At 47.0% G+C, this 27,220-nt stretch overlaps 1 protein-coding gene across 3 annotated transcripts in view; it reads right to left on the bottom strand.

Annotated features, from left to right (window-relative positions):
* The window catches only part of LOC109905923 (glutamate receptor 3-like), a 238,939-nt gene that overhangs the window by 157,877 nt on the left and 53,842 nt on the right, over positions 1–27,220 (bottom strand). For all 3 annotated transcript variants that reach the window (XR_004202980.1, XM_031789639.1, XM_031789638.1), the window contains exon 3: positions 20,004–20,243. Coding sequence is in view for 2 of the 3 variants with exons in the window: in XM_031789639.1 (XP_031645499.1) it covers positions 20,004–20,243 (240 nt within the window). In the remaining variant the exon portion in view is untranslated. The remainder of the gene's footprint in view (positions 1–20,003; positions 20,244–27,220) is intronic.

Genomic DNA, 27,220 nt, shown 5'->3' with positions numbered 1-27,220 from the left:
ATTGCCACTGGTTGAATGAGGTAACTGTGATTTACAGAGTAGTGCATCCATTTAGCAGGCTACAGCTCTGGGTCAGGTAAGGAGGCAGTAAGATGGGCTACAGCTCTGGGTCAGGTAAGGAGGCAGTAAGGTGGGCTACAGCTCTGGGTCAGGTAAGGAGGCAGTAAGATGGGCTACAGCTCTGGGTCAGGTAAGGAGGCAGTAAGATGGGCTACAGCTCCGGGTCAGGTAAGGAGGCAGTAAGATGGGCTACAGCTCCGGGTCAGGTAAGGAGACAGTAAGATGGGCTACAGCTCCGGGTCAGGTAAGGAGGCAGTAAGATGGGCTACAGCTCCGGGTCAGGTAAGGAGACAGTAAGATGGGCTACAGCTCCGGGTCAGGTAAGGAGGCAGTAAGATGGGCTACAGCTCTGGGTCAGGTAAGGAGGCAGTAAGATGGGCTACAGCTCTGGGTCAGGTAAGGAGGCAGTAAGATGGGCTACAGCTCTGGGTCAGGTAAGGAGGCAGTAAGATGGGCTACAGCTCTGGGTCAGGTAAGGAGGCAGTAAGATGGGCTACAGCTCTGGGTCAGGTAAGGAGGCAGTAAGATGGGCTACAGCTCCGGGTCAGGTAAGGAGGCAGTAAGATGGGCTACAGCTCTGGGTCAGGTAAGGAGGCAGTAAGATGGGCTACAGCTATGGGTCAGGTAAGGAGGCAGTAAGATGGGCTACAGCTCTGGGTCAGGTAAGGAGGCAGTAAGATGGGCTACAGCTCTGGGTCAGGTAAGGAGGCAGTAAGATGGGCTACAGCTCTGGGTCAGGTAAGGAGGCAGTAAGATGGGCTACAGCTCTGGGTCAGGTAAGGAGGCAGTAAGATGGGCTACAGCTCTGGGTCAGGTAAGGAGGCAGTAAGATGGGCTACAGCTCTGGGTCAGGTAAGGAGGCAGTAAGATGGGCTACAGCTCTGGGTCAGGTAAGGAGGCAGTAAGATGGGCTACAGCTCTGGGTCAGGTAAGGAGGCAGTAAGATGGGCTACAGCTCTGGGTCAGGTAAGGAGGCAGTAAGATGGGCTACAGCTCTGGGTCAGGTAAGGAGGCAGTAAGATGGGCTACAGCTCTGGGTCAGGTAAGGAGGCAGTAAGATGGGCTACAGCTCTGGGTCAGGTAAGGAGGCAGTAAGATGGGCTACAGCTCTGGGTCAGGTAAGGAGGCAGTAAGATGGGCTACAGCTCTGGGTCAGGTAAGGAGGCAGTAAGATGGGCTACAGCTCTGGGTCAGGTAAGGAGGCAGTAAGATGGGCTACAGCTCCGGGTCAGGTAAGGAGACAGTAAGATGGGCTACAGCTCTGGGTCAGGTAAGGAGGCAGTAAGATGGGCTACAGCTCTGGGTCAGGTAAGGAGGCAGTAAGATGGGCTACAGCTCTGGGTCAGGTAAGGAGACAGTAAGATGGGCTACAGCTCTGGGTCAGGTAAGGAGGCAGTAAGATGGGCTACAGCTCTGGGTCAGGTAAGGAGGCAGTAAGATGGGCTACAGCTCCGGGTCAGGTAAGGAGGCAGTAAGATGGGCTACAGCTCTGGGTCAGGTAAGGAGGCAGTAAGATGGGCTACAGCTCTGGGTCAGGTAAGGAGGCAGTAAGATGGGCTACAGCTCTGGGTCAGGTAAGGAGGCAGTAAGATGGGCTACAGCTCTGGGTCAGGTAAGGAGGCAGTAAGATGGGCTACAGCTCTGGGTCAGGTAAGGAGGCAGTAAGATGGGCTACAGCTCTGGGTCAGGTAAGGAGGCAGTAAGATGGGCTACAGCTCTGGGTCAGGTAAGGAGGCAGTAAGATGGGCTACAGCTCTGGGTCAGGTAAGGAGGCAGTAAGATGGGCTACAGCTCTGGGTCAGGTAAGGAGGCAGTAAGATGGGCTACAGCTCTGGGTCAGGTAAGGAGGCAGTAAGATGGGCTACAGCTCTGGGTCAGGTAAGGAGGCAGTAAGATGGGCTACAGCTCTGGGTCAGGTAAGGAGACAGTAAGATGGGCTACAGCTCTGGGTCAGGTAAGGAGGCAGTAAGATGGGCTACAGCTCTGGGTCAGGTAAGGAGGCAGTAAGATGGGCTACAGCTCTGGGTCAGGTAAGGAGGCAGTAAGATGGGCTACAGCTCTGGGTCAGGTAAGGAGGCAGTAAGATGGGCTACAGCTCTGGGTCAGGTAAGGAGGCAGTAAGATGGGCTACAGCTCTGGGTCAGGTAAGGAGACAGTAAGATGGGCTACAGCTCTGGGTCAGGTAAGGAGGCAGTAAGATGGGCTACAGCTCTGGGTCAGGTAAGGAGACAGTAAGATGGGCTACAGCTCTGGGTCAGGTAAGGAGGAAGTAAGATGGGCTACAGCTCTGGGTCAGGTAAGGAGACAGTAAGATGGGCTACAGCTCTGGGTCAGGTAAGGAGGCAGTAAGATGGGCTACAGCTCTGGGTCAGGTAAGGAGGCAGTAAGATGGGCTACAGCTCTGGGTCAGGTAAGGAGACAGTAAGATGGGCTACAGCTCTGGGTCAGGTAAGGAGACAGTAAGATGGGCTACAGCTCTGGGTCAGGTAAGGAGACAGTAAGATGGGCTACAGCTCTGGGTCAGGTAAGGAGACAGTAAGATGGGCTACAGCTCCGGGTCAGGTAAGGAGGCAGTAAGATGGGCTACAGCTCCGGGTCAGGTAAGGAGGCAGTAAGATGGGCTACAGCTCCGGGTCAGGTAAGGAGGCAGTAAGATGGGCTACAGCTCTGGGTCAGGTAAGGAGGCAGTAAGATGGGCTACAGCTCTGGGTCAGGTAAGGAGGCAGTAAGATGGGCTACAGCTCTGGGTCAGGTAAGGAGACAGTAAGATGGGCTACAGCTCTGGGTCAGGTAAGGAGGCAGTAAGATGGGCTACAGCTCCGGGTCAGGTAAGGAGGCAGTAAGATGGGCTACAGCTCCGGGTCAGGTAAGGAGGCAGTAAGATGGGCTACAGCTCTGGGTCAGGTAAGGAGGCAGTAAGATGGGCTACAGCTCTGGGTCAGGTAAGGAGACAGTAAGATGGGCTACAGCTCCGGGTCAGGTAAGGAGACAGTAAGATGGGCTACAGCTCTGGGTCAGGTAAGGAGGCAGTAAGATGGGCTACAGCTCTGGGTCAGGTAAGGAGGCAGTAAGATGGGCTACAGCTCTGGGTCAGGTAAGGAGACAGTAAGATGGGCTACAGCTCCGGGTCAGGTAAGGAGACAGTAAGATGGGCTACAGCTCCGGGTCAGGTAAGGAGACAGTAAGATGGGCTACAGCTCTGGGTCAGGTAAGGAGGCAGTAAGATGGGCTACAGCTCTGGGTCAGGTAAGGAGGCAGTAAGATGGGCTACAGCTCTGGGTCAGGTAAGGAGGCAGTAAGATGGGCTACAGCTCTGGGTCAGGTAAGGAGGCAGTAAGATGGGCTACAGCTCTGGGTCAGGTAAGGAGGCAGTAAGATGGGCTACAGCTCTGGGTCAGGTAAGGAGGCAGTAAGATGGGCTACAGCTCTGGGTCAGGTAAGGAGGCAGTAAGATGGGCTACAGCTCTGGGTCAGGTAAGGAGGCAGTAAGATGGGCTACAGCTCTGGGTCAGGTAAGGAGGCAGTAAGATGGGCTACAGCTCTGGGTCAGGTAAGGAGACAGTAAGATGGGCTACAGCTCTGGGTCAGGTAAGGAGGCAGTAAGATGGGCTACAGCTCTGGGTCAGGTAAGGAGGCAGTAAGATGGGCTACAGCTCTGGGTCAGGTAAGGAGGCAGTAAGATGGGCTACAGCTCTGGGTCAGGTAAGGAGGCAGTAAGATGGGCTACAGCTCTGGGTCAGGTAAGGAGGCAGTAAGATGGGCTACAGCTCTGGGTCAGGTAAGGAGACAGTAAGATGGGCTACAGCTCTGGGTCAGGTAAGGAGGCAGTAAGATGGGCTACAGCTCTGGGTCAGGTAAGGAGACAGTAAGATGGGCTACAGCTCTGGGTCAGGTAAGGAGGAAGTAAGATGGGCTACAGCTCTGGGTCAGGTAAGGAGACAGTAAGATGGGCTACAGCTCTGGGTCAGGTAAGGAGGCAGTAAGATGGGCTACAGCTCTGGGTCAGGTAAGGAGGCAGTAAGATGGGCTACAGCTCTGGGTCAGGTAAGGAGACAGTAAGATGGGCTACAGCTCTGGGTCAGGTAAGGAGACAGTAAGATGGGCTACAGCTCTGGGTCAGGTAAGGAGACAGTAAGATGGGCTACAGCTCTGGGTCAGGTAAGGAGACAGTAAGATGGGCTACAGCTCCGGGTCAGGTAAGGAGGCAGTAAGATGGGCTACAGCTCCGGGTCAGGTAAGGAGGCAGTAAGATGGGCTACAGCTCCGGGTCAGGTAAGGAGGCAGTAAGATGGGCTACAGCTCTGGGTCAGGTAAGGAGGCAGTAAGATGGGCTACAGCTCTGGGTCAGGTAAGGAGGCAGTAAGATGGGCTACAGCTCTGGGTCAGGTAAGGAGACAGTAAGATGGGCTACAGCTCTGGGTCAGGTAAGGAGGCAGTAAGATGGGCTACAGCTCCGGGTCAGGTAAGGAGGCAGTAAGATGGGCTACAGCTCCGGGTCAGGTAAGGAGGCAGTAAGATGGGCTACAGCTCTGGGTCAGGTAAGGAGGCAGTAAGATGGGCTACAGCTCTGGGTCAGGTAAGGAGACAGTAAGATGGGCTACAGCTCCGGGTCAGGTAAGGAGACAGTAAGATGGGCTACAGCTCTGGGTCAGGTAAGGAGGCAGTAAGATGGGCTACAGCTCTGGGTCAGGTAAGGAGGCAGTAAGATGGGCTACAGCTCTGGGTCAGGTAAGGAGACAGTAAGATGGGCTACAGCTCCGGGTCAGGTAAGGAGACAGTAAGATGGGCTACAGCTCCGGGTCAGGTAAGGAGACAGTAAGATGGGCTACAGCTCTGGGTCAGGTAAGGAGGCAGTAAGATGGGCTACAGCTCTGGGTCAGGTAAGGAGGCAGTAAGATGGGCTACAGCTCTGGGTCAGGTAAGGAGGCAGTAAGATGGGCTACAGCTCTGGGTCAGGTAAGGAGGCAGTAAGATGGGCTACAGCTCTGGGTCAGGTAAGGAGGCAGTAAGATGGGCTACAGCTCCGGGTCAGGTAAGGAGGCAGTAAGATGGGCTACAGCTCCGGGTCAGGTAAGGAGGCAGTAAGATGGGCTACAGCTCTGGGTCAGGTAAGGAGGCAGTAAGATGGGCTACAGCTCTGGGTCAGGTAAGGAGACAGTAAGATGGGCTACAGCTCTGGGTCAGGTAAGGAGGCAGTAAGATGGGACATCGTTTCCCCTGCTGCTTTAATATTGATTTATTTATTCTCTCATTTAGAGGCTCCTTTGCGTCCCAAATGGTACCTTGTTCCCTTTATAGTGCATTACTTTTGACCAGGGTCCAAACACACAGGCAAACACACACACACATACACACCGCCAAACCATTCTGCCTTAATGTCCGTTCACTCTGTATTACCTGAGCGTGAGACATGGCTGCCTGTATTACCAGATAGTGAGACATGTCTACCCGTATTACCTGAGAGTGAGACACGTCTGCCCGTATTACCAGAGAGTGAGACATGTCTACCTACCGTAATGTCTGTCAAACTAGACCTTTCATCCAGCTTCCATCCACCTGCTAATGCTCTCTTTCATCACACACACACACACACACACACACACACACACACACACACACAGAGGCCTGGGCGCACACACACACACACACACACACAGAGGCCTGGGCGCACACACACACGCACTCACTCATCTTTCATCATATCCTGTAACATTTCATCTGCTCTCAGGAAGCATGTCTCTGACAGAAGCATTTAGACTAAATGTTCCCTTCAATACATCAGAGGCTGAAGCAAACAGCAGAGTGGATGAGTGCCCTCTCAGGGTGAAAGCACAGCAGCACTAAAGCCTAAAAGCCATTTTAAGAAGTGCCAATAAGACAGGCTAATGCAGGGCCAATAAGACAGGCTAATGCAGGGCCAATAAGACAGGATAATGCAGGGCCAATAAGACAGGCTAATGCAGGGTCAATAAGACAGGCTAATGCAGGGCCAATAAGACAGGCTAATGCAGGGCCAATAAGACAGGCTAATGCAGAGCCAATAAGACAGGAAGATGCGTGTAATGTGATTGTAATTAATCTTATCTATTGACTGAATAAAAACCCTGGAAGAATGATTTGTTATTTTTTTTGTTATTTCTGTATCATGAATGTGTGTGTGTGTTTGTCTTTAAATAATGTAATTCAGGGATTTCTGGATCTGAATCTGCAGGCAGTCAGACAGGAGAGATTTGGCAAAATGCTAATTTGCCCCAATTGTTGTTTTGTTGTATCTGCTTTTATTCAAGAGTTGAGAGTTAAAAAGCAAAAAGCACTTGCGACAGATGTAAATTGCAGCGAGGTTTTATTTGATGTTGCTAGGATTAGGCCAGTGACATGTCCTAGTTGATTTATTTGCTACATTGACAGACGGACTCCCGAGTGGCGCAGTGGTCTAAGGCACTGCGTCTCAGTGACAGAAGCTTCATTAAAGACACTGGTTCCAGGTTAGGGTTTGGCGGGGTAGGCTGTTATTGTGAATAAGAATTTGTTCTTTAACTGACTTGCCCAGTTCAATAAAAAGAGAAAATAAAAGACTGAGAACACAAAGGTTGCATCCCAAATGAAATCCTATGTAGTGCACTACTTTTGACCAGGGCCTTAAGTAGTGAACTATATAGGGAATAGAGTGCTATTTGAGACACAGAAAGTGATAAAACACCATCATGCTTATTCTGTCTCTGATGCGTGTGTGCATAGAGTGCTACCACTAACACGTGGTATCCATAGCTAGAATGACTCAGAACATACAAGGCTACCACTAACACGTGGTATCTATAGCTAGAATGACTCAGAACATACAGGGCTACCACTAACACATGGTATCTATAGCTAGAATGACTCAGAACATACAAGGCTACCACTAACACGTGGTATCTATAGCTAGAATGACTCAGAACATACAGGGCTACCACTAACACGTGGTATCTATAGCTAGAATGACTCAGAACATACAAGGCTACCACTAACACGTGGTATCCATAGCTAGAATGACTCAGAACATACAAGGCTACCACTAACACGTGGTATCTATAGCTAGAATGACTCAGAACATACAGGGCTACCACTAACACGTGGTATCTATAGCTAGAATGACTCAGAGCATACAAGACTACCACTAACACGTGGTATCTATAGCTAGAATGACTCAGAACATACAGGGCTACCACTAACACGTGGTATCTATAGCTAGAATGACTCAGAACATACAGGGCTACCACTAACACGTGGTATCTATAGCTAGAATGACTCAGAACATACAAGGCTACCACTAACACGTGGTATCTATAGCTAGAATGACTCAGAACATACAGGGCTACCACTAACACGTGGTATCTATAGCTAGAATGACTCAGAACATACAGGGCTACCACTAACACGTGGTATCTATAGCTAGAATGACTCAGAACATACAGGGCTACCACTAACACGTGGTATCTATAGCTAGAATGACTCAGAACATACAGGGCTACCACTAACACGTGGTATCTATAGCTAGAATGACTCAGAACATACAAGGCTACCACTAACACGTGGTATCTATAGCTAGAATGACTCAGAACATACAGGGCTACCACTAACACGTGGTATCTATAGCTAGAATGACTCAGAACATACAGGGCTACCACTAACACGTGGTATCTATAGCTAGAATGACTCAGAACATACAGGGCTACCACTAACACGTGGTATCTATAGCTAGAATGACTCAGAACATACAGGGCTACCACTAACACGTGGTATCTATAGCTAGAATGACTCAGAACATACAGGGCTACCACTAACACGTGGTATCTATAGCTAGAATGACTCAGAACATACAGGGCTACCACTAACACGTGGTATCTATAGCTAGAATGACTCAGAACATACAGGGCTACCACTAACACGTGGTATCTATAGCTAGAATGACTCAGAACATACACGGCTACCACTAACACGTGGTATCTATAGCTAGAATGACTCAGAACATACAAGGCTACCACTAACACGTGGTATCTATAGCTAGAATGACTCAGAACATACAGGGCTACCACTAACACGTGGTATCTATAGCTAGAATGACTCAGAACATACAGGGCTACCACTAACACGTGGTATCTATAGCTAGAATGACTCAGAACATACAGGGCTACCACTAACACGTGGTATCTATAGCTAGAATGACTCAGAACATACAGGGCTACCACTAACACGTGGTATCTATAGCTAGAATGACTCAGAACATACAGGGCTACCACTAACACGTGATATCTAGGGTCAGGCTTAGGTTATGGCTTAGGGTCCGTTTAATTAAAATATTACACTTAATTTGAGCTAATTCATGCAGTTCTAAAATACATGTAAACATACATGGCACATGGCAGTATCATTATTAAAACAGTAACGATGCCTTCCCCCAGTCTGACTTTAGTAAAACAGTATCAAATCAAATGTTATTGGTCACATTGACGTGGTTAGCAGATGTTAATACGAGTGGAGCGAAATGCTTGTGCTTCTCGTTCCGACAGTGCAGTAATATATAATAAGTATTCTAACAATTCAATAACAACTACCTAATACACACAACTCTAAAGGGGTGAATGAGAATATGTACATGTAAGTATGTCAAGGTGCAATGGGTGCAATAGATGGTGTAAAATACAGTATATATATACACCACACTGTGTGAGTGGATCATTTCAGTTGGTCTGTGATGTGTACGCAGAGGAACTTAAAACTTTCCACCTTCTCCATTGCTGTCCCGTCGATGTGGATAAGGGGGGTGCTCCCTCTGCTGTTTCCTGAAGTCCACGATCATCTCCTATGTTTTGTTGACGTTGAGTGCGAGGTTGTTTTCCTGACACCAAACACCAAGTGCCCTCACCTCCTCCCTGTAGGCTGTCTAACCATTGTTGGTAATCAAGCCTACGACTGTTGTGTCGTCTGCAAACTTGATGATTGAGTTGGAGGCGTGCATGGCCACGCAGTCGTGGGTGAACAGGGAGTACAGGAAAGGGCTGAGCACACACCCTTGTTGGGCCCCAGTGTTGAGGATCAGCTGAGTGGAAATGTTGTTTCCTAACTTCACCACCTGGGGGTGGCCCATCAGAAAGTCCAGGACCCAGTTGCACAGAGCGGGGTTGAGACCCAGGGCCTCCAGCTTGATGATGAGCTTGGAGGTTACTATGGTGTTGAATGCTGAGCTGTAGTCAATGAACAGCATTCTTACATATGTATTCCTTTTGTCCAGATGGGATAGTGTGCAGTGTGATGGGGGGTGTGCAGTGTGATGACGATTGTGTCATCTATGGACCTGTTGGGGCGGTATGCAAACTGAAGTGGGTCTAGGGTGGCCGGTAAAAGGGTCCTTGACTAGTCTCTCAAAGAACTTCATAATGACAGAAGTGAGTGCTACGGGGCGGTAGTCATTTAGTTCAGTTATCTTTGCCTTCTTGGGTACAGGAACAATGGTAGCCATCTTGAAGCCTGTGGGGACAACAGACTGGGATAGGGAGCAATTGAATATGTCCATAAACACACCAGCCAGCTGGTCTGTGCATGCTTTGAGGACGTGGCTAGGGATGCCATCTGGGTCAGCAGCCTTGTGAGGGTTAACACGTTTAAATGTTTTACTCATGTCATTTTACGGAGAAGGCGAGGGGGAGGGGCGCATTCCTTGTTAGCGGGCCGCAACGGTGCCACTGTATTATCCTCAAAGCGGGCAAAGACGTTGTTTAGTTTGTCTGGAAGCGTCGGTGTCTGTGACCTGGATGAATTTCTTTTTGTAGTCCGTGATTTCCTGTAGACCCTGCCACATACGTCTCGTGTCTGAGCCGTTGAATTGCGACACCACCTTGTCCCTGTACCGGCATTTCGCTTTGTTTGATTGCATTGCGGTGGGAATGACTACACTGATTATATATATGATGCTACTGTCTAGAGGAGGGAATAGACAAGACGCTACTGTCTAGACGAGGGAATAGACATGATGCTACTGTCTAGAGGAGGGAATAGACATGATGCTACTGTCTAGAGGAGGGAATAGACATGATGCTACTGTCTAGAAGAGGGAATAGACATGATGCTACTGTCTAGAGGGAATAGATATGAGCCTACTGTCTAGAGGAGGGAATAGACATGACGCTACTGTCTAGAGGGAATAGACATGATGCTACTGTCTAGAGGGAATAGACATGATGCTACTGTCTAGAAGAGGGAATAGACATGATGCTACTGTCTAGAGGGAATAGATATGATGCTACTGTCTAGAGGAGGGAATAGACATGATGCTACTGTCTAGAGGGAATAGACACGATGCTACTGTCTAGAGGGAATAGACAAGATGCTACTGTCTAGAGGAGGGAATAGACATGATGCTACTGTCTAGAGGGAATAGATATGACGCTACTGTCTAGAGGAGGGAATAGACATGATGCTACTGTCTAGAGGGAATAGACATGATGCTACTGTCTAGAGGGAATAGACAAGATGCTACTGTCTAGAGGAGGGAATAGACATGATGCAACTGTCTAGAGGAGGGAATAGACATGATGCTACTGTCTAGAGGGAATAGACATGATGCTACTGTCTAGAGGGAATAGACATGATGCTACTGTCTAGAGGGAATAGACATGACGCTACTGTCTAGAGGGAATAGACATGATGCTACTGTCTAGAGGAGGGAATAGACATGATGCTACTGTCTAGAGGGAATAGACATGATGCTACTGTCTAGAGGCAATAGACATGATGCTACTGTCTAGAGGAGGGAATAGACATGATGCTACTGTCTAGAGGGAATAGACATGATGCTACTGTCTAGAGGAAGGAATAGACATGATGCTACTGTCTAGAGGAGGGAATAGACATGATGCTACTGTCTAGAGGGAATAGACATGATGCTACTGTCTAGAGGAGGGAATAGACATGATGCTACTGTCTAGAGGGAATAGACATGATGCTACTGTCTAGAGGAGGGAATAGACATGATGCTACTGTCTAGAGGAGGGAATAGACATGATGCTACTGTCTAGAGGGAATAGACATGATGCTACTGTCTAGAGGGAATAGACATGATGCTACTGTCTAGAGGAGGGAATAGACATGATGCTACTGTCTAGAGGGAATAGACATGATGCTACTGTCTAGAGGGAATAGACATGATGCTACTGTCTAGAGGAGGGAATAGACATGATGCTACTGTCTAGAGGGAATAGATATGATGCTACTGTCTAGAGGGAATAGACATGATGCTACTGTCTAGAGGAGGGAATAGACATGATGCTACTGTCTAGAGGAGGGAAGAGACATGATGCTACTGTCTAGAGGGAATAGACATGATGCTACTGTCTAGAGGAGGGAATAGACATGATGCTACTGTCTAGAGGGAATAGACATGATGCTACTGTCTAGAGGAGGGAATAGACATGATGCTACTGTCTAGAGGGAATAGACATGATGCTACTGTCTAGAGGGAATAGACATGATGCTACTGTCTAGAGGGAATAGACATGACACTACTGTCTAGAGGAGGGAATAGACATGATGCTACTGTCTAGAGGGAATAGACATGATGCTACTGTCTAGAGGGAATAGACATGATGATACTGTCTAGAGGGAATAGACATGACGCTACTGTCTAGAGGGAATAGACATGATGCTACTGTCTAGAGGAGGGATTAGACATGATGCTACTGTCTAGAGGGAATAGACATGATGCTACTGTCTAGAGGAGGGAATAGACATGATGCTACTGTCTAGAGGGAATAGACATGATGCTACTGTCTAGAGGAGGGAATAGACATGATGCTACTGTCTAGAGGAGGGAATAGACATGATGCTACTGTCTAGAGGGAATAGACATGATGCTACTGTCTAGAGGGAATAGACATGATGCTACTGTCTAGAGGAGGGAATAGACATGATGCTACTGTCTAGAGGGAATAGACATGATGCTACTGTCTAGAGGGAATAGACATGATGCTACTGTCTAGAGGAGGGAATAGACATGATGCTACTGTCTAGAGGGAATAGATATGATGCTACTGTCTAGAGGGAATAGACATGATGCTACTGTCTAGAGGAGGGAATAGACATGATGCTACTGTCTAGAGGAGGGAAGAGACATGATGCTACTGTCTAGAGGGAATAGACATGATGCTACTGTCTAGAGGAGGGAATAGACATGATGCTACTGTCTAGAGGGAATAGACATGATGCTACTGTCTAGAGGAGGGAATAGACATGATGCTACTGTCTAGAGGGAATAGACATGATGCTACTGTCTAGAGGGAATAGACATGATGCTACTGTCTAGAGGGAATAGACATGACACTACTGTCTAGAGGAGGGAATAGACATGATGCTACTGTCTAGAGGGAATAGACATGATGCTACTGTCTAGAGGGAATAGACATGATGATACTGTCTAGAGGGAATAGACATGACGCTACTGTCTAGAGGGAATAGACATGATGCTACTGTCTAGAGGAGGGATTAGACATGATGCTACTGTCTAGAGGGAATAGAAATGATGCTACTGTCTAGAGGGAATAGACATGATGCTACTGTCTAGAGGGAATAGACATGATGCTACTGTCTAGAGGAGGGAATAGACATGATGCTACTGTCTAGAGGGAATAGACATGATGCTACTGTCTAGAGGGAATAGACATGATGCTACTGTCTAGAGGGAATAGACATGACACTACTGTCTAGAGGAGGGAATAGACATGATGCTACTGTCTAGAGGGAATAGACATGATGCTACTGTCTAGAGGGAATAGACATGATGATACTGTCTAGAGGGAATAGACATGACGCTACTGTCTAGAGGGAATAGACATGATGCTACTGTCTAGAGGAGGGATTAGACATGATGCTACTGTCTAGAGGGAATAGAAATGATGCTACTGTCTAGAGGGAATAGACATGATGCTACTGTCTAGAGGGAATAGACATGATGCTACTGTCTAGAGGGAATAGACATGATGCTACTGTCTAGAGGAGGGAATAGACATGATGCTACTGTCTAGAGGGAATAGACATGATGCTACTGTCTAGAGGGAATAGACATGATGCTACTGTCTAGAGGAGGGAATAGACATGATGCTACTGTCTAGAGGGAATAGATATGATGCTACTGTCTAGAGGGAATAGACATGATGCTACTGTCTAGAGGAGGGAATAGACATGATGCTACTGTCTAGAGGAGGGAAGAGACATGATGCTACTGTCTAGAGGGAATAGACATGATGCTACTGTCTAGAGGAGGGAATAGACATGATGCTACTGTCTAGAGGGAATAGACATGATGCTACTGTCTAGAGGAGGGAATAGACATGATGCTACTGTCTAGAGGGAATAGACATGATGCTACTGTCTAGAGGGAATAGACATGATGCTACTGTCTAGAGGGAATAGACATGACACTACTGTCTAGAGGAGGGAATAGACATGATGCTACTGTCTAGAGGGAATAGACATGATGATACTGTCTAGAGGGAATAGACATGACGCTACTGTCTAGAGGGAATAGACATGATGCTACTGTCTAGAGGAGGGATTAGACATGATGCTACTGTCTAGAGGGAATAGAAATGATGCTACTGTCTAGAGGGAATAGACATGATGCTACTGTCTAGAGGGAATAGACATGATGCTACTGTCTAGAGGAGGGAATAGACATGATGCTACTGTCTAGAGGAGGGAATAGACATGATGCTACTGTCTAGAGGGAATAGACATGATGCTACTGTCTAGAGGGAATAGACATGATGCTACTGTCTAGAGGGAATAGACATGATGATACTGTCTAGAGGGAATAGACATGACGCTACTGTCTAGAGGGAATAGACATGATGCTACTGTCTAGAGGAGGGATTAGACATGATGCTACTGTCTAGAGGAGGGATTAGACATGATGCTACTGTCTAGAGGAGGGATTAGACATGATGCTACTGTCTAGAGGGAATAGACATGATGCTACTGTCTAGAGGAGGGATTAGACATGATGCTACTGTCTAGAGGAGGGATTAGACATGATGCTACTGTCTAGAGGAGGGATTAGACATGATGCTACTGTCTAGAGGGATTAGACATGATGCTACTGTCTAGAGGGAATAGACATGATGCTACTGTCTAGAGGAGGGATTAGACATGATGCTACTGTCTAGAGGGAATAGACATGATGCTACTGTCTAGAGGGAATAGACATGACGCTACTGTCTAGAGGGAATAGACATGACGTTACTGTCTAGAGGGAATAGACATGACGCTACTGTCTGGAGGAGGGAATAGACATGAAGCTACCCTCTAGAGGAGGGAATAGACATGATGCTACTGTCTAGAGGGAATAGACATGACACTACTGTCTAGAGGAGGGAATAGACATGATGCTACTGTCTAGAGGGAATAGACATGATGCTACTGTCTAGAGGGAATAGACATGATGACACTGTCTAGAGGGAATAGACATGACGCTACTGTCTAGAGGGAATAGACATGATGCTACTGTCTAGAGGAGGGATTAGACATGATGCTACTGTCTAAAGGGAATAGACATGATGCTACTGTCTAGAGGGAATAGACATGATGCTACTGTCTAGAGGAGGGATTAGACATGATGCTACTGTCTAGAGGAGGGATTAGACATGATGCTACTGTCTAGAGGGAATAGATATGATGCTACTGTCTAGAGGAGGGATTAGACATGATGCTACTGTCTAGAGGAGGGATTAGACATGATGCTACTGTCTAGAGGGAATAGACATGATGCTACTGTCTAGAGGAGGGATTAGACATGATGCTACTGTCTAGAGGAGGGATTAGACATGATGCTACTGTCTAGAGGAGGGATTAGACATGATGCTACTGTCTAGAGGGAATAGACATGATGCTACTGTCTAGAGGAGGGATTAGACATGATGCTACTGTCTAGAGGGAATAGACATGACGCTACTGTCTAGAGGGAATAGACATGACGCTACTGTCTAGAGGAGGGAATAGACATGATGCTACTGTCTAGAGGGAATAGACATGATGCTACTGTCTAGAGGAGGGAATGGACATGATGCTACTGTCTAGAGGAGGGAATGGACATGATGCTACTGTCTAGAGGATGGAATTGACATGATGCTACTGTCTGGAGGAGGGAATAGACATGACGCTACTGTCTAGGGGGAATAGACATGATGCTACTGTCTAGGGGGAATAGACATGATGCTACTGTCTAGAGGAGGGAATAGACATGATGCTACTGTCTAGAGGAGGGAATAGACATGATGCTACTGTCTAGAGGAGGGAATAGACATGATGCTACTGTCTAGAGGAGGGAATAGACATGATGCTACTGTCTAGAGGGAATAGACATGACGCTACTGTCTAGAGGAGGGAATAGACATGATGCTACTGTCTAGAGGAGGGAATAGACATTTTCTTTTTTTCACCTTTATTTAACCAGGTAGGCTAGTTGAGAACAAGTTCTCATTTGCAACTGCGACCTGGCCAAGATAAAGCATAGCAGTGTGAACAGACAACACAGAGTTACACATGGAGTAAACAATTAACAAGTCAATAACACAGTAGAGAAAAAAAAGGGGAGTCTATATACATTGTGTGCAAAAGGCATGAGGAGGTAGGCGAATAATTACAATTTTGCAGATTAACACTGGAGTGATAAATGATCAGATGGTCATGTACAGGTAGAGATATTGGTGTGCAAAAGAGCAGAAAAGTAAATAAATAAAAACAGTATGGGGATGAGGTAGGTAAAAATGGGTGGGCTATTTACCGACAGACTATGTACAGCTGCAGCGATCGGTTAGCTGCTCAGATAGCAGAAGTTTGAAGTTGGTGAGGGAGATAAAAGTCTCCAACTTCAGCTACTGTCTAGAGGGAATAGACATGATGCTACATGATGCTACATGTTGTCACAACACATACACACACACCTAACATCTAAGAAACAGCACAAGAACTCTTTATTAATACAAATAACTATCCCCTAAAGGTATAGAGCGTAGTTTCCACTCTGTAATATCAGCTCGACTGCAGCAACAACAGCTGTAGCACACACCTAATTTTATTTTTTATTTTACATTTCACCTTTATTTAACCAGGTAGGCTAGTTGAGAACAAGTTCTCATTTGCAACTGCGACCTGGCCAAGATAAAGCATAGCAGTGTGAGCAGACAACAAAGAGTTACACATGGAGTAAACAATTAACAAGTCAATAACACAGTAGAAACCAAAGGGGGAGTCTATATACAATGTGTGCAAAAGGCATGAGGAGGTAGGCAAATAATTACAATTTTGCAGATTAACACTGGAGTGATGAATGATCAGATGGTCATGTACAGGTAGAGATATTGGTGTGCAAAAGAGCAGAAAAGTAAATAAATAAAAACAGTATGGGGATGAGGTAGGTGAAAAAGGGTGGGCTATTTACCAATAGACTATGTACAGCTGCAGCGATCGGTTAGCTGCTCAGATAGCTGATGTTTGAAGTTGGTGAGGGAGATAAAAGTCTCCAACTTCAGCGATTTTTGCAATTCGTTCCAGTCACAGGCAGCAGAGTACTGGAACGAAAGGCGGCCAAATGAGGTGTTGGCTTTAGGGATGATCAGTGAGATACACCTGCTGGAGCGCGTGCTACGGATGGGTGTTGCCATCGTGACCAGTGAGCTGAGATAAGGCGGAGCTTTACCTAGCATGGACTTGTAGATGAACTGGAGCCAGTGGGTCTGGCGACGAATATGTAGCGAGGGCCAGCCGACTAGAGCATACAGGTCGCAGTGGTGGGTGGTATAAGGTGCTTTAGTGACGAAACGGATGGCACTGTGATAGACTGCATCCAGTTTGCTGAGAAGAGTGTTGGAAGCCATTTTGTAGATGACATCGCCGAAGTCGAGGATCGGTAGGATAGTCAGTTTTACTAGGGTAAGCTTGGCGGAGTGAGTGAAGGAGGCTTTGTTGCGGAATAGAAAGCCGACTCTTGATTTGATTTTCGATTGGAGATGTTTGATATGAGTCTGGAAGGAGAGTTTGCAGTCTAGCCAGACACCTAGGTACTTATAGACGTCCACATATTCTAGGTCGGAACCATCCAGGGTGGTGATGCTAGTCGGGCATGCGGGTGCAGGCAGCGACCGGTTGAAAAGCATGCATTTGGTTTTACTAGCGTTTAAGAGCAGTTGGAGGCCACGGAAGGAGTGTTGTATGGCATTGAAGCTTGTTTGGAGGTTAGATAGCACAGTGTCCAAAGACGGGCCGAAGGTATATAGAATGGTGTCGTCTGCGTAGAGGTGGATCAGGGAATCGCCCGCAGCAAGAGCAACATCATTGATATACACAGAGAAAAGAGTCGGCCAGAGAATTGAACCCTGTGGCACCCCCATAGAGACTGCCAGAGGACCAGACAGCATGCCCTCCGATTTGACGCACTGAACTCTGTCTGCAAAGTAATTGGTGAACCAGGCAAGGCAGTCATCCGAAAAACCGAGGCTCCTGAGTCTGCCGATAAGAATATGGTGATTGACAAAGATGAGATACCAGCCAAAACTTACACCATGATTAAACAGACACATTAAGGCGGTGATATTCTGCACCCAAAGCTTAGTTACAAAGGCATACTGCATCCAAAGCTTAGTTACAATGGCATACTGCATCCAAAGCTTAGTTACAATGACATACTGCATCCAAAGATTAGTTACAAATGGCATACTGCATCCAAAGCTTAGTTACAATGGCATACTGCATCCAAAGCTTAGTTACAATGGCATACTGCACCCAAAGCTTAGTTACGGTGACATACTGCATCCAAAGATTACTTACAATGACATACTGCACCCAAAGCTTACTTACAATGACATACTGCACCCAAAGCTTAGTTACGGTGACATACTGCATCCAAAGCTTAGTTACGGTGACATACTGCATCCAAAGATTAGTTACAATGGCATACTGCATCCAAAGCTTAGTTACGGTGACATACTGCATCCAAAGATTATTTACAATGACATACTGCACCCAAAGATTACTTACAAAGGCATACTGCATCCAAAGATTACTACCAATGACATACTGCATCCAACACTTATTTACGGTGACATACTGCATCCAAAGATTACTACCAATGACATACTGCATCCAAAGATTACTTACAATGACATTCTGCACCCAAAGCTTACTTACAATGACATACTGCACCCAACGCTTAGTTACGGTGACATACTGCATCCAAAGCTTAGTTACGGTGACATACTGCATCCAAAGATTACTTACAATGACATACTGCACCCAAAGATTACTTACAATGGCATACTGCATCCAAAGATTACTACCAATGACATACTGCATCCAACACTTATTTACGGTGACATACTGCATCCAAAGATTACTACCATGACATACTGCATCCAAAGATTACTTACAATGACATACTGCATCCAAAGATTACCACCAATGACATACTGCATCCAAAGATTAGTTACAAATGGCATACTGCATCCAAAGCTTAGTTACAATGGCATACTGCATCCAAAGCTTAGTTACAATGGCATACTGCACCCAAAGCTTAGTTACGGTGACATACTGCATCCAAAGATTACTTACAATGACATACTGCACCCAAAGCTTACTTACAATGACATACTGCACCCAAAGCTTAGTTACGGTGACATACTGCATCCAAAGCTTAGTTACGGTGACATACTGCATCCAAAGATTAGTTACAATGGCATACTGCATCCAAAGCTTAGTTACGGTGACATACTGCATCCAAAGATTATTTACAATGACATACTGCACCCAAAGATTACTTACAAAGGCATACTGCATCCAAAGATTACTACCAATGACATACTGCATCCAACACTTATTTACGGTGACATACTGCATCCAAAGATTACTACCAATGACATACTGCATCCAAAGATTACTTACAATGACATTCTGCACCCAAAGCTTACTTACAATGACATACTGCACCCAACGCTTAGTTACGGTGACATACTGCATCCAAAGCTTAGTTACGGTGACATACTGCATCCAAAGATTACTTACAATGACATACTGCACCCAAAGATTACTTACAATGGCATACTGCATCCAAAGATTACTACCAATGACATACTGCATCCAACACTTATTTACGGTGACATACTGCATCCAAAGATTACTACCATGACATACTGCATCCAAAGATTACTTACAATGACATACTGCATCCAAAGATTACCACCAATGACATACTGCATCCAAAGATTACTGCCAAGACATACTGCATCCAAATATTACTACCAATGACATACTGCATCCAAAGATTACTACCAATGACATACTGCATCCAAAGATTACCACCAATGACATACTGCATCGAAAGATTACTACCAATGACATACTGCATCCAAAGCTTAGTTACAACAACATACATTTCTTCCATTTATAAAGAAGATGGAGTTTGTGAATGGCCTGTAGATTACAATACACAGTGCTTATAGAATGTCACCCACTTCCTTGTTTCAAGTAGGTTGTGTTCCAGCACACTAGATCATGTACAGTATACTTTGTCGTTTTGGCCATGAATATTATCAACGTTGACAATGTCAACTGTTTCAAGGGCACCCCTAAGAGTCAATACTTAAAACCCTCAACCAAACCATGTCAAAGTCTATGGTAGACCCAGCCTGTCAAACCTTACCTACCGCAGTCTGTATTGTATGTTAAATTACGTAACAATATCTACTATTATCAATGATATTGCAGTCAAAAACTACTTCAAGAGCACCTACCTCTGTCTGTCTGTTTACCTCACACCCTGAACTATATCAAGGCCTGTGATGGCATGGCACCTACCTCTGTCTGTCTGTTTGTTTACCTCACAACCTGATCTACATCAAGGCCTGTGATGGCATGGTACCTACCTCTGTCAGTGTCGTAGAGGTAGACAAACTTTTGCCACTTGTAGTGTGACAGCAGGCTGAGGACGGCCCCACGCAGTGCAGGTCTCATCTGGATGACAAACTGCACCTCGTTGTCGGTGGGGTAACTGGGCGTGACGAAGGAGGTGTGCAGCGCACCACAGAATGACGTCAGGGTGTTCATAGACTTTTTATCGTAGAAGCCGAAGATGGCATAGACCCCTCGGGAGAACTGAGAGCAGACTGGAGAGAGAGGGAGAGAGGGAGGGAGGGGGGCGTTAGGATGCTTAAGAGAGACAACAAGATCAGACACACACCCACACAAATAGCTACACTGTAGAAAATCTATAACAGCCAATTTGTGGAATGAGATCTTGCAGTAAGACCAGCATTGCTCTTCATCAGTAAGGCCAGCATTACTCTTCATCAGTCAGCCTATCTGCATTGGATGACATTTATTCAGCTGGGGAAAACACTTGCATTTATTTGTAGATCTGTCATGTTCTCTGGTGAGACCTCAGAATCTGGCAGCAATAAAGACACCGACAATGTCGTAAATGGCACACTATTTAAAGTGCACTACTTTTGACCAGGTCTCATAGGGCTTTGTCAAAACTAGTGCACTACAAAGGGAAGAGGGAAACATACATTTTAGTCAAGAACAGACCAGGGACTTTTGCAACTATTCTATTGGTTCCATTGCGCCAGGCAAGCTCAATCAAACCCAGATCAAGCATTTGAAATAATGTCAGATACTATTTGGTGAAGGTTTGGTGAAGGAACATGTGGCTGATGGTGTGGCTAACCTAATGTAGCATGCGTAGAAACACACATCAGCTGAGTCCCCACTTCTGTTTATCAGGGGAAACAGAAGTCAGGTTAATAATACTGTATCCCTGAAAACAAGAAACATTCCGATTTCATTTATGACACGCTACCACTGTGTCATACACTTGAAAGAGATAGGCTTTCCATGTGTTCCAATTGGAAAATCAAGCTTTCTGATTGGCTAATAAAGTGCTCTGAACGTCTCCAAGCCTCTGGAATGATACAGATGGCTGAGCAGTGGAAACATCCAATCATATCTCCTGTTTTAATGGCATGTTGAACATTGGGGGTGTTAGAATGCAACAGCTAGAATGTACAATGCTGTAGCGGAGCAGGTCCCCATTCTCATCGACAGGGCTATAGCGGAGCAGGTCCCCATTCTCATCGACAGGGCTATAGCGGAGCAGGTCCCCATTCTCATCGACAGGGCTATAGCGGAGCAGGTCCCCATTCTCATCGACAGGGCTATAGTGGGGCAGGTCCCCATTCTCATCGACGGGGCTGTAGTGGAACAGGTCCCCATTCTCATCGACAGGGCTATAGTGGGGCAGGTCCCCATTCTCATCGACGGGGCTGTAGTGGAACAGGTCCCCATTCTCATCGACTGTAGTGGAGCAGGTCCCCATTCTCATCGACTGTAGTGGAGCAGGTCCCCATTCTCATCGACTCTAGTGGAGTAGGTCCCCATTCTCATCGACTCTAGTGGAGCAGGTCCCCATTCTCATCGACTGCAGTGGAGCAGGTCCCCATTCTCATCGACGGGGCTGTGGTGGAGCAGGTCCGCATTCTCATCGACGGGGCTGTGGTGGAGCAGGTCTGCATTCTCATCGACGGGGCTGTGGTGGAGCAGGTCCCCATTCTCATCGACGGGGCTATAGTGGGGCAGGTCCCCATTCTCATCGACGGGGCTATAGTGGAGCAGGTCCCCATTCTCATCGACGGGGCTATAGTGGGGCAGGTCCCCATTCTCATCGACGGGGCTATAGTGGAGCAGGTCCCCATTCTCATCGACGGGGCTGTGGTGGAGCAGGTCCCCATTCTCATCGACGGGGCTATAGTGGAGCAGGTCCCCATTCTCATCGACGGGGCTGTGGTGGAGAAGGTCCCCATTCTCATCGACGGGGCTATAGTGGAGCAGGTCCCCATTCTCATCGACGGGGCTATAGTGGAGCAGGTCCCCATTCTCATCGACGGGGCTGTGGGGGAGCAGGTCCCCATTCTCAACCTGTTCCACTACAGTCGATGAGAGCATCAAGTTCCTTACCTTCCACATTACCAACAAACTACCATGGTCCAAACACACCAAGACAGTCGTGAAGAGGACACTACTAAACCTATTCCACCTCAGGAGACTGAAAAGTTTTGGCATGGGTCCCTAGATCCTTCAAAGAATTTACAGCTGCAACATTGAGAGCATGACTGGTTGCATCACTGCCTGGTATGGCAACTGCTCGGCCTCCGACCGCAAGGCACTACAGAGGGTAGTGCGTATGGCCCAGTACATCACTGGGGCTAAGCTGCCTGCCATCCAGGACCTCTACACCAGGCAGTGTCAGAGGAAGGCGTTAAAAATTGTCAAAGACTCCATCCACCTTAGTCATAGGCTGTTCTCTCTGCTACTGCACGGCAAGCGGTACCGGAGCGCCAAGTCTAGGTCCAAGAGAATTCTAAACAGCTTCTACCCTCAAGACATAAGACTACTGAACATCCAATCAAATGGCTACCTGGACTATTTGTATTGCCCCCCTCCCCTCTTTTACGCTGCTGCTATGACCTTAATTACCTCATCTAACCAGCACATGGACTCTGTACCGGTATCCCCCTGTATATAGCCTCCACATTGACTCTGTACCAGTACTCCCTGTATATAGTCTCCACATAGACTCTGTACCAGTACTCCCTGTATATAGTCTCCACATTGAGTCTGTACCGTAACACCCTGTATATAGTCTCCACATTGAGTCTGTACCGTAACACCCTGTATATAGTCTCCACATTGAGTCTGTACCATAACACCCTGTATATAGTCTCCACATTGAGTCTGTACCGTAACACCCTGTATATAGCCTCCACATTGACTCTGTACCGGTACACCCTGTATATAGTCTCCACATTGACTCTGTACCGGTACTCCCTGTATATAGTCTCCACATTGACTTTGTACCGTAACACCCTGTATATAGTCTCCACATTGACTCTGTACCGGTACACCCTGTATATTGTCTCCACATTGACTCTGTACCGGTACTCCCTGTATATAGTCTCCACATTGACTCTGTACCGTAACACCCTGTATATAGTCTCCACATTGACTCTGTACCGGTACACCCTGTATATAGTCTCCACATTGACTCTGTACCGGTACTCCCTGTATATAGCCTCCACATTGACTCTGTACCGGTACTCCCTGTATATAGTCTCCACATTGACTCTGTACCGGTACTCCCTGTATATAGCCTCCACATTGACTCTGTACCGGTACTCCCTGTATATAGTCTCCACATTGACTCTGTACCGGTACTCCCTGTATATAGCCTCCACATTGACTCTGTACCGGTACTCCCTGTATATAGTCTCCACATTGACTCTGTACCGGTACTCCCTGTATATAGCCTCCACATTGACTCTGTACCGGTACTCCCTGTATATAGCCTCGCTATTATAGTTTTTTTGATGCTGCTCTTTAATTATTTGTTACTTTTATTTATTTTGGGGGGGGGGATATGTTTCTTAAAACTGCATTGTGGGTTAAGTAAGCATTTCAGGTACCTGTTGTATTCGGCGCATGTGACAAATAAAATTTGATTTGATAATGCCTGAAGAAAATCTGAAGAGGCACAAAGTACGTGAGAATGGTAGGGGGGTGTTGTGTAGGGGTCTAGGCCCCCCTTCTAGATGTTGGAGAATTTTGCACCTGAAACTGCATTTTCCTGCAAATCTAAAGCCAAAATCAGTCATCCTTATTCTAGGTAAAAAAATATGTTCATTTTTCTACAGATCTAAGCAAACATCTTGAGAGACTAAATATGCCTCCCTTCATCTCTGCTGAACTGTGTAAAAGATTGAAATCAATGGGTCTTTATTCAGTGCATTTAGTAATTGCTTGCTTTTCTAAAGTCTACCAACCTTGCCAGCAGAAATGCCAGCTAAGATAGTTAGACAAGCTAGCTACTATAAGAGAGCACCATTGATTGCACCATTGAGAGCACCATTGAGAGCACCATTGAGAGCACCATTGAGAGTACCATTGAGAGCACCATTGAGAGCATCCTGTCTGCTGTATCACTGCCTGATATGGCAACTGCACCGCCCACAACCACAAGGCTCTCCAGAGGGTGATGCGGTCAGCCCAACGCATCACCAGGGGGCACACTGCCTGCCCTCCAGGACTTCTACAGCACCCTGTGTCACAGGAAGGCCAAGAAGATCATCAAGGACCTCAGCCACCCGAGTCACGACCTGTTCACCCCGCTACCATCTGGAAGGCAGAAAGACAGTACATGAGCATCAAAGCTGGGACTGAGGGACTGAAAAACTGCTTCTCTCACCAGGCCATTAGACTGTTATATAGTCACCACGAGCCATCCTCCGCCAGTCCTGCCCTGGACGTAGTCACTGTAACTAGCCGGCTACAACCCTGTACTCAACTATGCAACTTAGAGACTGCTGCCTTATGTACATAGTCATTGAACACGGTTCTCTTTAATAATGTTTACATACTGTTTTACCGACTTCATGTGTACACTGAGTATACAAAACATGTATTCCTAATATTGACCACACACACACACACAGTCTTGTGCAGCTAAGGACGGACGAGGCCTCTGCTGCCGTGGAAGGACGGAAGAGGCCTCTGTTGCCGTGGAAGGACAGAAGAGGCCTCTGTTGCCGTGGATGGACGGAGGAGGCCTCTGTTGCCGTGGAAGGACGGAAGAGGCCTCTGTTGCCGTGGAAGGACGGAAGAGGCCTCTGTTGCCGTGGAAGGACGGAAGAGGCCTCTGTTGCCGTGGAAGGACGGAAGAGGCCTCTGTTGCCGTGGAAGGACGGAAGAGGCCTCTGTTGCCGTGGAAGGACGGAAGAGGCCTCTGTTGCCGTGGAAGGACGGAAGAGGCCTCTGTTGCCATGGAAGGAAGGAAGAGGCCTCTGTTGCCGTGGAAGGACGGAAGAGGCCTCTGTTGCCGTGGAAGGACGGAAGAGGCCTCTGTGTGCTGATGTAAATGTCACTGTTGATTATATCTCTTTACTGGTTCTCCTCTCGCTCTCTGTTTGCCCCCATGTCTCTCTCTCTTGTCCTGACTACGTTCCCTGCCTCTGTTTTCTCTTCCCCCAGTCCCATTGCCCTCCGCTCCCCCCTTTCTCTCCCTCCCTTCTCCCTCCCCCCTTTCAATTCAATTCAATTCAATTCAATTCAAGGGCTTTATTGGCATGGGAAACATGTGTTAACATTGCCAAAGCAAGTGAGGTAGATAATATATAAAGTGAATATATAAAGTGAAATAAACAATAAAAATCAACAGTAAACATTACACATACAGAAGTTTCAAAACAATAAAAACATTACAAATGTCAAATTATATATATACAGTGTTTTAACAATGTACAAATGGTAAAGGACACAAGATAAAATAAATAAGCATAAATATTTACAATGGTGTGTGCACTGGTTGCCCTTTTCTCGTGGCAACAGGTCACAAATCTTGCTGCTGTGATGGCACACTGTGGAATTTCACCTTTCTCTCCCTCCCTTCTCCCTCCCCCCTTTCTCTCCCTCCCTTCTCCTTCCCCCTCCGCTCCCCCATTTCTCTCCCTCCCTTCTCCCTCCCCCTCCGCTCCCCCTTTTCTCTCCCTCCCTTCTCCCTCCCCCTCCGCTCCCCCATTTCTCTCCATCTCTCTGTTCTTCCAGACCTAAATCAGACTTGTCCCCTTTAAAGCCAGCAAAATGCTGACGCACACACACACACACACACACACACACACACACACACACACAGGGGTAGATAGCACATAAGTGCTTGGGGGGATTGAATTGGCTCATGCCATTTAGAGCTGTGAAGCGCTTCAAACCATTTTACTCAAATGCCAGCCCCTAAACTTCACCAACGCCTCGCCTCCCGTTGCCCAAGATGATGGCCATGACACTTAAAGAGATGAGATGAGATGACTTCATGCTGCCAGTCTGGATGAATTAAGATCGTCATAACTTGTTTAGGCCTTCATGCCGTGAAATGTACAATGATAAAAGTCATCAAGATACTATTGACAAAAGGAGGACGGACCGATCTATTCATCTCATCTACAGCAAAAGGAGTCTATTTCCAGATTTACACATGAACGACCAACATATAATATGCTTACAAAATGAATATTGTAACGGAATGATCATTGCCTGAGGAGGTTTTCCGCTGAATAACTCCTCATCAGACATGGTTGAAGGAAAAGGTAACGCCAGTCTCTCTGTGTGTATGTGTCTGTGTGCGGGTATGCGTATAGACTGTGGCACACTGCACTACTGACAAAGCACCTTCTAATAAATCCCAGCCTGTGTGTGACTGGAAGTGTGTGTTTGACTGAAGTGTGTGTTTAATGTGATGGATGGGTGGTGGGTAGGGGGTCTGGCATGAAGACCCTCTCTCACAGAGCCTAGTTAATCTGGATCTTATGCAGTCAGAGCAGAGGCTGCGGCCCACTGATCCCCCTCTGTAGCTGGGAACAAGCCTCTACTGCAACTATAACCACTCTGTAGCTGGGGACAATCCTCTACTGCAACTATAACCACTCTGTAACTCGGGACAATCCTCTACTGCCCCTATACCTCCTCTGTAACTCAGGACAATCCTCTACTGCAACTATAACCACTCTGTAGCTGGGGACAATCCTCTACTGCAACTATAACCACTCTGTAGACAGGGACAATCCTCTACTGCCCTTTACCTCCTCTGTAGCCGGGGGCAATCCTCTACTGCCCCTATACCTCCTCTGTAGCTGGGAACAACCCTCTACTGGCTCTATAACCACTCTGTAAATCGGGACAACCCTCTACTGCCCCTATACCTCCTCTGTAGATGGGAACAACCCTCTACTGCCCCTATACCTCCTCTGTAGCTGGGAACAACCCTCTACTGCAACTATAACCACTCTGTAACTCGGGACAACTACTGCCCCTATACCTCCTCTGTAGATGGGAACAACCCTCTTCTGCCCCTATACCTCCTCTGTAGCTGGGAACAACCCTCTACTGCAACTATAACCACTCTGTAGCTGGGAACAACCCTCTACTGCCCCTATACCTCCTCTGTAGATGGGAACAATCCTCTACTGCCCCTATAACTCCTATGTAGATTGGAACAAACCTCTACTGCCCCCAAACCTCCTCTGTAGATGGGAACAATCCT

The sequence above is a fragment of the Oncorhynchus kisutch genome, linkage group LG15 (genome assembly GCF_002021735.2).
Source record: "Oncorhynchus kisutch isolate 150728-3 linkage group LG15, Okis_V2, whole genome shotgun sequence".
NCBI classification, from domain to species: Eukaryota; Metazoa; Chordata; class Actinopteri; order Salmoniformes; family Salmonidae; genus Oncorhynchus; species Oncorhynchus kisutch.
The sequence above is the reverse complement of the archived record's forward strand: the minus strand, read 5'-3'. Positions and strand labels throughout refer to the sequence as shown.